Below are 13,249 nucleotides of genomic sequence, written 5' to 3'. Positions count from 1 at the left end.
ACTCCTAGCTCTGTACTCAGAAATCACTCCTGGCAGGCATGGGGGACTATATGGGATGCCAGGATTTGAACCACCATCCATCCTGGATAGGCTGCTTACAAAGCAAGTGCCCTACCGCAATGCTCTCTCTCCGGCCCCTGCTTTGGTATATTATTGATAACTTATGAACACTGAGGTTTGGAAGGAAAAAAAGTTTCACGTCAAATGGTCATAGATGCTCTATTATCAAAAGCACTGTTTTTTCAGCCTGTCAGATATAAACACTAACATCACTGGCTAAAATGACATATTTGAACTGAAGAATAATATACAATTTGGTCAGGGAGATGGAGCAAATATGCTTTTTAATTCCAACACCTTACGGTTCCCAACTACCTCCAATAGAGTAATGTTATTTTGGAAGAATAAATGACACAGTCCATCACTTTTTGTTTAGTATGGTGCAGTCATGGAAGATAGAGCACACTTAAACTTAGAAAATCATGAACCCAACAAGAGAGGCCTTGAAAATGAGAACCTTATTTTTCAGATCATATGGGTCAAAGTAACTGCTTGAAAGAATGAACAATTTTAAAGTAAATAGGTGTCATTCATCTTTCAGAAGGAGGAAAATTAGTCAGCTATACTTCTACTAAAGGGAAATAATAGAAATATGTTGGAAAGGTATTTCTAGACTCATAACTCATTCACTTTTAGGGAAAAATACAACAGTTTCATTGAGAAATAAATCATTAAAGATCTCAAAGAATTTTTTGTTCATTTTTTTAAAATTTCTGCAAATGTTACCAAAATCAGTTTTAGAACATTTTCATCATTCCCTCAAAGAAATCCCACACTTTAAACTGTTATAATTCCATTTAATTTCTAAAATAATTTTACATTCCTCATTTACCCTTAAATTATCTCTTGGTTGTTGCTTGTTAGGTTTTTTATAACATTTTTTTGAATCTGGGATTTTGGTACTTGGTGCTGGGGAGATGGTGGAGTAATGAAGGGGGCGATATTAAGCTTCCACACGAGATCAGCTGGTAAATCACACTGAATCAATTTTCAACAGGACACAGAAAGATGTGCTATGAGTGCCTGCATCAGGACGTTCCAGGAATGTTCCACCAGGGAAACCTGAGATGTATCTGTACTCAGACATCTTGGGAAACAAATAAGCTCATCTCTGGATAAACGTAATCTCTGTTAATGACTCTTTTCTTCCCTCTTCTCATCCTGACCCCAGTTTATATCACAACCCTTTTTCCTTTTTTCTATTTTATGTTATATCTTACTTGATTTTCAATCTTGTCTTTTATTCTAGATTACCACAAGCCTTAATACAACCACGGCTTCTGTCCTCCAGTTTTCCATTGGTAAGTGTTTTTAGCAATTATACATATTAATGTAATTCATTATTTTGGATTATAGTAACAAATGTTTTCAGGTTTAGGAAAGAGTATTAACTTTGACTTAATTTTCAACAAATTATTTGAAGCATTTTTAAAGTGAAATAACTAAATGCCCCATGCACTTCTCACTGTTTTCAAGCAGCCAGTGGTAAAATGACACAAGTAAATCTTAAAATGATTTACCTGTAGATTTTGAGTACATTGGATTGTTTCAGTAAAGCTGAATTAGGGGGCAGAGAGATAATACAAAAGGTAGGGCACTTGTGCAGTCAAGCCAGTTTCAGTCTTCAGTATATAATAAATGCCCATGTTGTGAAATCACCACAGGCAAATGGGTCTAAAGAAAGGTATCCATAAAGGATTAATAAACCCAGCCAGTCGGGAGAAAGGCATGGAGTCAGTGCCTTTTCCCTCATGGTCTCTCCTAGCACACCAAACAAAACTGACTTTTTTTGTATTCTCAATACAAATTTAACTGTATGGTTGAGGGTGTACTAAGATCCAAGTGGACTTTTACATATCAAAGATCTAGGTCAGTGGTCGGCAACCTGCGGCTCATGAGCCACATGTGGCTCTTTACACTTTGAATTTGGCTCTTCTGTGTGCTGGGCTGCTGCTCCAGGAGTCAGGACTCTGCTCCTAGCCTCTGTCAGTGCACGCCCTGTGTGGCTCTCAAAATAATTTTTAATTGTGGTTTTGGCGAGATTTGGCTCAGTTGAATAAAAAGGTTGCCAACCACTGGTCTAGGTAAAAAGAAAGAGGAATTGGTGAAACACCTTTGTTTTGGGTTAATAACTTGGTGTCATCTTACAATATTTATAGCTGGGTGTCATCTTACAATTTCACCCTTTCTGTTCAAAATAAAGAAAACAAAATTTTGAGGAAGACTACAAGTTCGTTCTATGTTCTCTGCCAGAAGCAGGAACCCCAGAATAGAACTTATAAAAATGGTTGTTATTTTGCATAATCACAGTAGAAGTTGGAAAAATAAAAGGAAAAAAATCCTATAGTAGTAAGTGAGGTGATGAGCTATAAAAAGCATCATAGAGTAAATTGTGCATATATAATTCTCAAAACAATAAGCTTTTCACTGTCCTTGTCTTATATATAACATATCACAAAGGTTTTTCAGACTTCTCTGAAATATACATTGGAACCTTTCTGCAGATATAATTAATTTGAAAAATTCTCAAACATTCTTACCATTAAAATATGAGTCTAGAACATCCAAGTTCCTTTTCCATAAACTGCCCTAAACAAAATTATAAAAACATTTCTGCAGATATATGTACAGTTTGAAAATAAGTTTGCTAAAACATTCTTATAATGAGCATTGTAATAAGAATAAGAGTCTACTGTACCCAAGTTTCTTTCAATCGATTTCTGTGGACAAAGACATTAGAATGTTTTTGTAGACATAATTTGAGAATACGTTACTACTTAATGTACACAATCAAGCATTGCAGCAATTGGGCAGCATTCCCAATTGGATGACTGAGAACCATTAGAAATCTAACAATGTTATGCATTTCCCCAGAACTGTGCAAAATAATATTAAACCACCAGAGTTGGATATAAAATGATCTGTTTGCAGTATGGCATAGAAAAAAAAAGGAGTAGAACACACAGTTTAACCAGAAATATAGTGACTTATGCAAATAGGATTGAGAGATAAATCTAGATGAAAGTTGCAGGAGGTTCTTAAAACAGATTCTCCTCAGTTGGGCTTTGTCTGGGCTTGGATCCTTCCCCCTCTCCTCCATCTTCTCCTTCAGTAGTAGGCTGCTGAAGTCATCTGGGATGCAAACAGTTTCAGTACCTAGACTGGAATCTGGGTTGGGGACCTGCTCATCTCCCTGCTGTTGGTTTCTCCCTCATCAGTGACCTTGATAAGATGCTGCAGTTTGGAGGGCCAAAGTCCTTGCACAAAGCACCTGTGTTAGAAGAAAGACAATAGGCTTTAACCTCCGGGATGCTGCTCATGGTCTTCAGCTCTCTCCTTTTCACTGCCTGCTTCTGTTCCATCTGAAGGGACCTCTTCTACCATGGGTGGGGGTAGCTGAGTAACCAGACAGGGAGCAATATGAAACCATTCAAACAAGGCCACATGAACTGATTTTCTGGTGACAAGCCACACACTCAGACCAGCTAAAGGAATTCTGATGTAATTATCCTCCAGAGTGTCAAATAACTCACCATTATTGGGTCCTTGGGTCACTGTTCAAGCGCCAGTTGTAAAATAAATCCCCATATTGTGAAATCACCCCAGGCAGAGGCGTCTGAAGACAGAAAGCTGTAAAGGATTAATAAACCAAGCCATCAGGTGAGAGTTATGGAGTCAGTGACTTCTACCTCATGGTCTCTCCAAGAACAGGAACCCCAAACTGACTTTTTTTTATTCTCAGTACAAATTCATCCTATGGGGAACGATGTAATAAGATCCAGGTTGACTTTTACATATCTAAAAAAAAGAGGAAGTTGGGGTAACACATTTGTTTTGTTTTGTTTTGTTTTTTCTTTATGTCATCTTATAATAATTAATAGTTGGGTGTCATCTTACACTCGGCATCATATGATCCCACACATCCACCAGTAGTAATTCCTGAATGCAGAGCCAGGAGTAAGTCTTGAGTACTACCATGTGTGATTCCAAAACAAAACAAAACAAACAAAAGATAAAGCTGAATTACTTTACTAGCTATGCTTGACTCATATTAAGATAAAATTTATTAAATGTAATGTGCTCTTAATGACTAATAGCAAAAAAGATAGTAAATAGTGACCAAGAAACCAATTAGGCCTCATGTTTGACATATATAATCTGTTTAATTCAGACCTGGCTAACAAAAACAAATGACTGGCAGCATTTCTTTTAGATGATTTTATAATGGAACTAAAATTTTCTATTCAAAAGTATTTAGTAAAATAAAGGTGTCTTATAATTATTTATCATTTTACTATTACTATTACTGTTACTAATAGTATACATTATTAGTACTTTCTAATTTAATTTTCAATACTATACATTAATAAATGGCATGCACATATTTTCAAAAGGATTTTTCTAGTTGAAGAAAAAAAATTTGTAGTATCCAGCTTTATTTTTTTTTCCTTCAAATTTTGATCCCATAGCATGGAAATCTCTGCTGGCCTCTCCTATTAACAGGGGGCTGATGTGACAGCAGTACTCCATTGGCCCTGGTGTTCATACTCAAGTCTTTGGAGAACCCCATTAGCACAACAATGGTCTCCTCAGCAATCTTCTATTACTGCAAGTTTTTTTACAGCCAGGACCCAAAGGCTGATTGTGTCTAAAAGCAGTTTTCTCAAATCATGAGGTTGTCACTTTCTAGTCATTGTGACTCATTTTAGCTTTTATAAAAATTATTTAAGATTGCCTACTTATAGTTTGGGTTATTTTCTTCTCACATTGATCACACTTAAACAAGTTACAATCCAGAAGCCCATATGTGAGCATAAGAAAAACATTACAAAAGCCTAGAGTTTTTTTTTTCCATGAGAGAATTTTCTTTGATCTCTTAACAAGTGTCTCCTCCATTTTTTATAATAATCATATGATACTTTTATAATTAAAAAAGAATTAAGTCCATATTTCAGAGATTGGGCTACAAGAATACATTTTTAGAACTCTAGCACAGAAAGCAAGCAAATTAGAACATTTTAACCAGAACAAATTTGTTTAAAATCATTATTCTTAAATTTAAAAAATGAAGGACCAAGTATATGAATTATATATATATATATTTCCATATTTCCATATTACATATTTCCATATAGCAAAGCACATGCCTCACATGTGTGAGATCTGGTATTTAATCCCAAGCACCACAGAAGTAAATAAGAGTGAGACCATCATTTATATTTGTTTTAAGTCTTTATTTTTACTCTTTTGCAGGAGCAGTGAATGTTAATTTCCGACAATTAATTTAAGCCATTAATGAATACAAGAGAATCCACTTTACTTTTTAGTGAGGCAACACTGGTTGACAGGAATTTAAATTATTTGTAAATCTTAGGATAACCACTTTATGTAACTCTTTTCTGCCTGCTGCCAAAGTGCTCTCCACCACTGTCCTTTTTCCTCCTGCCATAAACTCCCCATCTCCCACCATGATTAGATTTGTGGCCAAAGTCTAAAGGTTTATTTTAGTTGAAATTTATTTCCTTGCTTTATTTATCTATCAGTTATGAACAATATCAACCACTATATTTTTTTCTCCTCTGACTTATTTAGCTTCTCATGACTCCTTCTTGTTCCATCTGTGTTCTCAAAAAAGGCAATATTTCATCTTTTATTATAGCTGAGTTATATTCCTGGTGTACACATTTTTTATTATCCACTCATTTTTGGCTTGGGTTTTGTTTTTAAATCTTGACTGTTTTTTATACCACTGCATGAATGAACATAGTTGTGTATATACCTTTACAAATTACTGTGACATTCTTGAGTAGGTATCTGGGAGTGGAATTGTGGGCTTAATTGTGGCTTTAATTTTTTTGAGAAATTTCTATGTTGCTTTTCATAAAGGGATTTCTATTCCCACCAATAGTGTATTAGAGTTCCTTTATAGTCCACCACCTGGAAATATTGTTGTCCACAACATCCTTTTGTTTTAGTTTGTGCCACTCCCAGCAATATTCTTGTCTTACTCCTGGCTCTGCATTTAGGGATGTCCTGGTGGTACTCAAGAGCCCCTATATGGCACTGGGGATTTGCAACAATGCAAAAGTCTTTACCCCTGTACTATTGTTAACTTCTAAAGTTAACCTCAGATTCGAGATCCACCCTACAAAGACCACAAGAGATGAACAGCACTGCAATAAAGCATGGGAGTTTATTTACCAGCATGCTGGGGTCACCCCCTGTAAGGCAACAACGACCTTACTGAGCTATCAGGCTCCTTTGATAGGGTTTCAGAGACTTCAAAACATCACAGTCAACCTGTAAGTTGATTCACTGTTGTCTAGGTTGTTTCCCTTTATGGCTAGATATTTAGAGTGTAATACTGTGTTTTTAGGGCTTTGGGGTCTGTGTCAGCTGGAGTAGTAGAGGAGTGACTCCAGCGCCTGGGTGCCCGTGACCTTCTCTACCTCCTACCACCCGGATGTTGCTATTTTGTCTGTTTTTGAACAGCCCTTGACATTCCTGAAGCTGGCTGTTCTGGCCTAATTTTTGTTCCTTAAAACTTGAGCCTGTCATGGCTGTACTTAGGTTCACAGTAAAGCTAGGTTACAGTTAATTCTAAATCAAACTTTAGATCCTAACATTTCTTAGATCATAATACTATCTCTCCAGCTCCCAAGAAAACTCTTTTATATAGGTTATTACCACCCCAGGTGTGGTGAGTGAAGAGGAATTTACCTTAAAATATATTCATGTACTTCTGGTATATTATTTTAATTTTAAAGCTATGGAAAAATCTAGATCAATTAAATGTCTTTTAAAAGAATAATTTTTTTTTAATTTAAGCAGGAAAGAATATCCTATAGAACTGGCATAGATTCTTTACTTATCTTTCAGTAGTTACTGACCATAAACAGTAGGGCAGATTAAAAAAAAAGGTGGGTGCTGGAAGGATAGCACAGTAGATAGGGTGCTTGCCTTGTATATGGCCAACATGGGTTCTATTCCTAGTATCCTATATGATCCCCCTAGCCTGCTATGAGTAATTTCTGAGTGCTCCCAGATGTGGCCCAAAGACAAAATAAAGAAATTAATTAAAAGGTTGGGAAGCCTAGAAAGAAAAATCAAAACAGAGTGTAACATTTGGTTGCAGTTATGTGACTTAATTAGAATTCTTGGTTTTCTTATTGTGTCAGGGAGTTCCTTAGATATTTAAAATATGAATTTGGAACATGAATTAGAGAACTTGAAGAGAAACAAAACCAAGGATTTGTAAAGAGATAAATAATTCTCACATTTATAGATAGATCTCAAAATTATAGCTAGAAATATATTAGGAAATATATTTATAACTAAAAGTGGAGGTCTCTGTGATTTTGGCTCAAGTGGTAGAGCATTTGTCCCTCACATAACAACTCCCTTAGCTTACAATCACATGCACATATTCCCACCACACCACTACTTGTAGCAATTAAAAGAAAAGAAAAGTTTTAGAGAAGTTTTAAAAATCAAAAGTGCAATTTCGGTGTCTGTGTTATAGAATAAAGCCACATGTTTACTAAGGTAAATGGTGATATATTATTTAGAGAAAACATTTGCAAATTTGACTATTGTTATCAAGAATAAAATGTTTTTAATTTCTTTAATTTAAAGCATTGCTATTTACAAAGTTATATATAGTTGAGTTTTAGATAATGTTTCAGTACCATTCCCACCACCAGTGCCATCCTTTTTCCACCAATATTCCCAGAGTCCATCCTATAACATCAATCCCCATCCCAGCCTGCCATCATCACAGGCCTGTTTTTAATCTTGGTTGTTCAAGTTTGAATCACAGGGTTTTATTGTTGTTGAATATGGCATGGATATTTAGTTCTGACCTTTCTTAATGTCACAATGTACCTGAGTCTCCTTGGCCCCTCTCACTCATTATTTCACATCTTTATCCTCCTTCACTCGATTTCTTTCATTCTCTTCACTATATTCTGGGGCAGAAGTATTCTAGACAACTTCCATTTAAACCATTGCTTTCATTCATGTGTTCATTCTAAATACCACATATCAGTGATATCATTCTGTATTTTTATTCTTCTTCCAAAATTATTTACCAAAATATCTTCCAGATCGATCCATGTTGCAGTAACTTGCATGATTGCATAATTTCTTACAACTATGTAGTATTCCATTATATATATGTACCACATATTCATGATCCACTCATATTTTGTTGGACATCTAAATTGATTCCGTAGGTAGTGAGGCTGAGCGGTCTAAAGCGCTGGATTAAGGCTCCAGTCTCTTTGGGGGCGTGGGTTCGAATCCCACCGCTACCAGATAAATTGATTCCAACTTTTGTCTATTGTACTGAGTGCTGCAATGAATAATGTTGTGCTTGAATCTTTTTGGATGAATGGTTTTCTGTCCTGGGGATTGATATCAAAAGTGGAATTGCATTGTCATATGCAGCTTGATTTTGAGTTTATTGAGAACCCTCTATACAGTATTTCATAGGGGTTGAACCAGACAGCATTCCCACCAGCATAGGATGAAAATTCCTTTTTCACCATATATCAACCAAAGAGAATAAAAAAAATTCTTTTTGGTTTTTGGGTCACACCGTGTGCCACTCCGGGGTTACTCCTGGCTCTGTGCTCAGAAATCGCTCCTGGCAGGCTCGGGAGACCATATGGGATGCTGGGATTCAAACCACCATCCATCTGTATGCAAGGCAAACACCCTACCATTGTGCTATCTCTTTGACTCCAAGAATAAAATTTTTTAAAGGACAGAGATATCTTAAAAGGCTAGAGCACATTCTCTGAATGTTGAAGCCCCAAGTTTGATTCTCATAATCACACGATCCTTTGAAACGATGCTAAGAGTGACCTCAAACACTGACTTTGAGCTGGGAGTAACCTCTGAGTATATCCCTGTGTACTCCAAAACAATACAAAAAGAAACATTCTTAAAAACTAATAAGTATTAAGACAGGAGAGAAACATGGTAGTGACAAACCATGTAGTCACATAATTTGTATGTGCTAGATATAGTTTTGTGAACAGAACTTTCCAGAATTGGTTTATATATCCCATTATAGGTACTAGAAATATTTTTTTATTTTATTTTTATGGATGGTACAAAGGCTAGGTAGAGATACTTAAATTTAAAAAGAAGCCATAATTGTATGTATTCATCCTGAGCTTTGAACACCCCACAGTAACCAAATATCAAAGTCAACTGAAGTCAAGGGCCATTGAATTTATACTCAGTTTAAACATTAGTCTGAATATGTTGTTTAAAATAACTTTACATAATTCCAATTTATGTCTATTAGGAAAATTGACAAATCTTTGCCAACTCTGTGGTTAAGTACAGTCATTTAGATTTAGTATTAATTGTTAGGACCTTTAATATAGTAAATGAAGGTTCATTAAATAGCATGATAATCCAGATAGAAATTACATAATTATTTACATCATTATGGTGAAATGTTTATAATTATATACAAATAACCTCAACCTATAAATTGAATAAATTATTGCCTTGATAAATTTATATTGCTCTGTGAAGAGTTTCTTTTTTTAATCAAATATTATTCTAAGTGAATCCAAATAATTTCACAGATAGATATATCAAAAATTTTGTTACTAAGAAATGTCTCAAATAGTTTGTATTATGGAATTTTTAGCAGCAATGCTCACACAACTCTTTTTTTGTATGCAGAGGTGTGTGTATATATATATATATATATATATATATATATATATATATATATATGCCTGACTATAGGTGAACTTAACCAAATGACTTTTAAAATGAAAGTATCTGAATAATGCCTTCCTGCAAGCTGAAATTTATCTGGCTGTCAACAGCAAAATCATCTTTTAAAGTGTCCTAAGATTTTCTCTGAACTTTTCATTTTTCTATTCCAATGAATGATCCATTTCTGTACTGAAGCATCGATCTGTTCCCGCCTTCCCTTGATTTATTAGATTCAGCTTTTTGAAATTTATGGTTGTCACCTTAAGGCCATCAGCCCCTTTCCCTTAGATTTCCTATGGGATAGGAAGAAAAATTTGAGATGACACCTTTGCAAACCATTATCTTATAGATGCCTCCCAACTGTGTTTTTCCAGGAAGGACCCTAGGACCAAGGGAAATGCTAGTAATGCTTTGTAGGCATCATGATTTAACAATATTTCAAATAAATATTTTCTGTATTTTCAAATATATTTATCAAAAGTACTTCCTATATCCCTATATTTTTAACCATAAGGGAGAAAATGAGAAATTTTAAGGATCTTGGAGTAAAAAGGTTTAGGTATATAAAACTATGAAGCTTCCAGTGAACAGGTTAATTATTATAACAAGACAAGAACATATATACAAAAAGGGTGGCTTTTTTTTTAAATAATATCTTTATTTAAGCACCATGATTACAAATATGTTTGTACTTGGGTTTCAGTCATAAAAAATACACCTCCTGGGGCTGAAGTGATGGCACAAATGGAAGGGCATCTGCCTTGCACTTGCTAACCTAGGATGGACCGAAGTTCAATCCCCGGGCGTCTCATATAGTCCCTGAGCATTATTGGGTATGGTCCAAAAAAAAAAAAAAAACAAAAAAAAATACACTTCCTTCACCAGGGCAACCTCCCTGCTACCAATGCTGCCCCTACCCTTACCCACCCTTCCTGACTTTGAGACAGACATTCGATTTTTTTCTCTCATTCATTACCATTGTCATTATAGTTGTTAGTGTAGTTATTTATCTAACTTCACTCACCACTCTTTGTGGTAAGCTTCCTTTTAAACCCCATCTCTGTTGTCTCTGGGTATTATTACCATACTGTCATTTATTTTTCTTAAATTCCACAGATTAGTGAAACTATTCTGTGTCTGTCTCTCTCCCTATGACTAAGTCACTTAGCATAGTAGTTTCCACGTTCATTCATGTATAGAAAAATTTCATAACTTCAATTTTCTGGTGGCTGCATAGTATTTCATTATGTATATATAGTGGCTTTTGTATATATATATATATATATATGTATATATATAAAATAATCCCTGAAAGTGATTGAAAACATAAGTCATTGGCAAATCAAGGGAAAAAAGTGATAATGGGAATGATCATGTCTCTTCCCTTAGTGAAGGACTGATGGGGTGGTTTTGAGCAATGTCAGATAAAATTGTTCATTTAAAAACTTTATCTGCAGTTATTTTTTATAAAAACTTATTTAACAGATAACATAAAGAAGCAAAATGGAGTCTTCGCTCATGCACAATAAAGAAACACAATGAAATAAATTCTTAAAAACAATTATTTGGGAAGTAAAGTTAAGAGTGGCCTTGGGTCTTGCAAGTAAAACTTGCAGTGGGTAGGTTGCTTGCCGGGTGAACAGCCAACTCAGATTTGATCCATGGCACACTGTATATTCTCCAAAGCTCTGCCAGGAATAACCTTTGAACTCAAAGTCAGGTGTAAGATCTGACCACTGCTAGGTATTGTCTAAGAAAAAGACAACAATAACAATAAGAAGGTTAACTTGAATTTGCTGTAATATGCTCATCAGTTTATTTCAGCTTTCCTTGTAGATTAAAATAATTTATCAAGCAAAAAAAGATTAAAAGTAGAACTTTTGGGGCCAGAGTGATAGCACAGAGGTAGGGTATTTGCCTTGCACATGACTAACCTGTATTCGATTCTGAAATCTCATATGCTCCCTCAAGTCAGTAGTAACCCTGAGCACTGCCAGGTGTGGCCAAAAAAAAAAAAAAACGCCAGCAACAATAAAAAGAACTTTTATAAACATATGACACTGTTGGAGTGCATATGGGTCCTTGCTCCCAACCCCTGCCTATGAAACCCAAACCATGCCCCACAGCCTGCATTGGCCAGTTCTGCATTGACCAGTTCTATAAACTCAATCTATATATTTATATTGGCCAGTTTCATAGATTCTATCTATTCTTGAAAGAGATACAAACCAAACAACAGTGGTGGTGGTAATACCCTTGCCTCACAGCTGAAAAGGGGCAATCTCTGGAGGAGAAGGCAGGCCATGACCCCACCCTGATGAAGACTTGCCAGCTACATCCCCCACCCACAATTGCTGCTAAGCCAATAGTCCAACTTCACTGCTTAAAAACTCATCTCTGCAGAGATATCTAACTGACCAAAACTCTAGGGATGCCAGTATTTGGGGCTGACATCACCAAGATTTTGTCATAGTGAGCACGGACACTCTCCCCCTGCCTTCTCATACTACCAGAAGACCTGGCAGCCAAAACTATACCACAATGGTTTTGTGGTTTTGTGGCAGAGTTGCCACAATGTCAGCCACAGATCTTGGAATTCCTCAATCGTTTGTTTCCTTATGCAGCCGCACAACAACTCCACATTTTTAATACTGTGATCCCAGTAGGAACCCACCAATTTAAATTTCAACATGGAATAATAACCACCGATAACAGAAAGATCAATTAGCAACAGGTATCTTAGTAAACTTTCTAACAATGAATTAATGATTTCATTGCAATAAATAATAATTTTCACAAATTAAAACAAAACAAAACAAAACATATACCATGAAGAACAAATAGTTAGGCTTGGGATAGACCATCATAGTATTCTTCTAGTCCAGGACCCAAAATGTAAATGTTCATAAATGTTCCTTGCCTAAGTGACAGGTAACTATTATTGAGACAGCTGTAAGAGCCCATAACCAAGTGCTAAATTGATATGATTTAGACACTTATGCCAAGAGGTAATCTGGGGGAAGTGACCTCAAGACTTCAACAAAAATAAATGACTCAGAAAACATCATAAAAATTACCCAAAACTGACTTTAGTAAAGTCACTAGACAAAATGTATAGTCTTGTACTGATTGATATTATTACTACCCTAGCTAGAATATATGTACATAATTTATAAAAATTAATATTGTCAGGCCCAGAGAGATAGCACAGCGGCATTTGCCTTGCAAGCAGCCGATCCAGGACCAAAGGTGGTTGGTTCGAATCCCGGTGTCCCATATGGTCCCCCGTGCCTGCCAGGAGCTATTTCTGAGCAGACAGCCAGGAGAAACCCCTGAGTACCACCGGGTGTGGCCCAAAAACAAAAACAAAAAAAAATTAATATTGTCACAAGTGGCTTGGTAAAGTGGAGAAACCAGGGAGCTAAACTCAAGAAAAGAGTACCTC

At 35.8% G+C, this 13,249-nt stretch overlaps 1 protein-coding gene and 1 non-coding gene across 2 annotated transcripts in view; both read left to right on the top strand.

Annotated features, from left to right (window-relative positions):
• Positions 1-13,249, top strand: part of RELN (reelin) — a 548,597-nt gene that overhangs the window by 264,444 nt on the left and 270,904 nt on the right. The window contains exon 8 of the mRNA XM_049783824.1: positions 1,310-1,361. Coding sequence (XP_049639781.1) covers positions 1,310-1,361 — 52 coding nt within the window. The remainder of the gene's footprint in view (positions 1-1,309; positions 1,362-13,249) is intronic.
• TRNAL-AAG (transfer RNA leucine (anticodon AAG)) lies at positions 8,294-8,375 on the top strand. The gene has a single exon. It is a non-coding gene; the product is annotated as a tRNA-Leu (tRNA).

Source organism: Suncus etruscus, chromosome 1 (assembly GCF_024139225.1).
Source record: "Suncus etruscus isolate mSunEtr1 chromosome 1, mSunEtr1.pri.cur, whole genome shotgun sequence".
Taxonomy (NCBI): domain Eukaryota; kingdom Metazoa; phylum Chordata; class Mammalia; order Eulipotyphla; family Soricidae; genus Suncus; species Suncus etruscus.
Note: the sequence above shows the minus strand (reverse complement) of the source record. Positions and strands in the feature narration are given on the sequence as shown.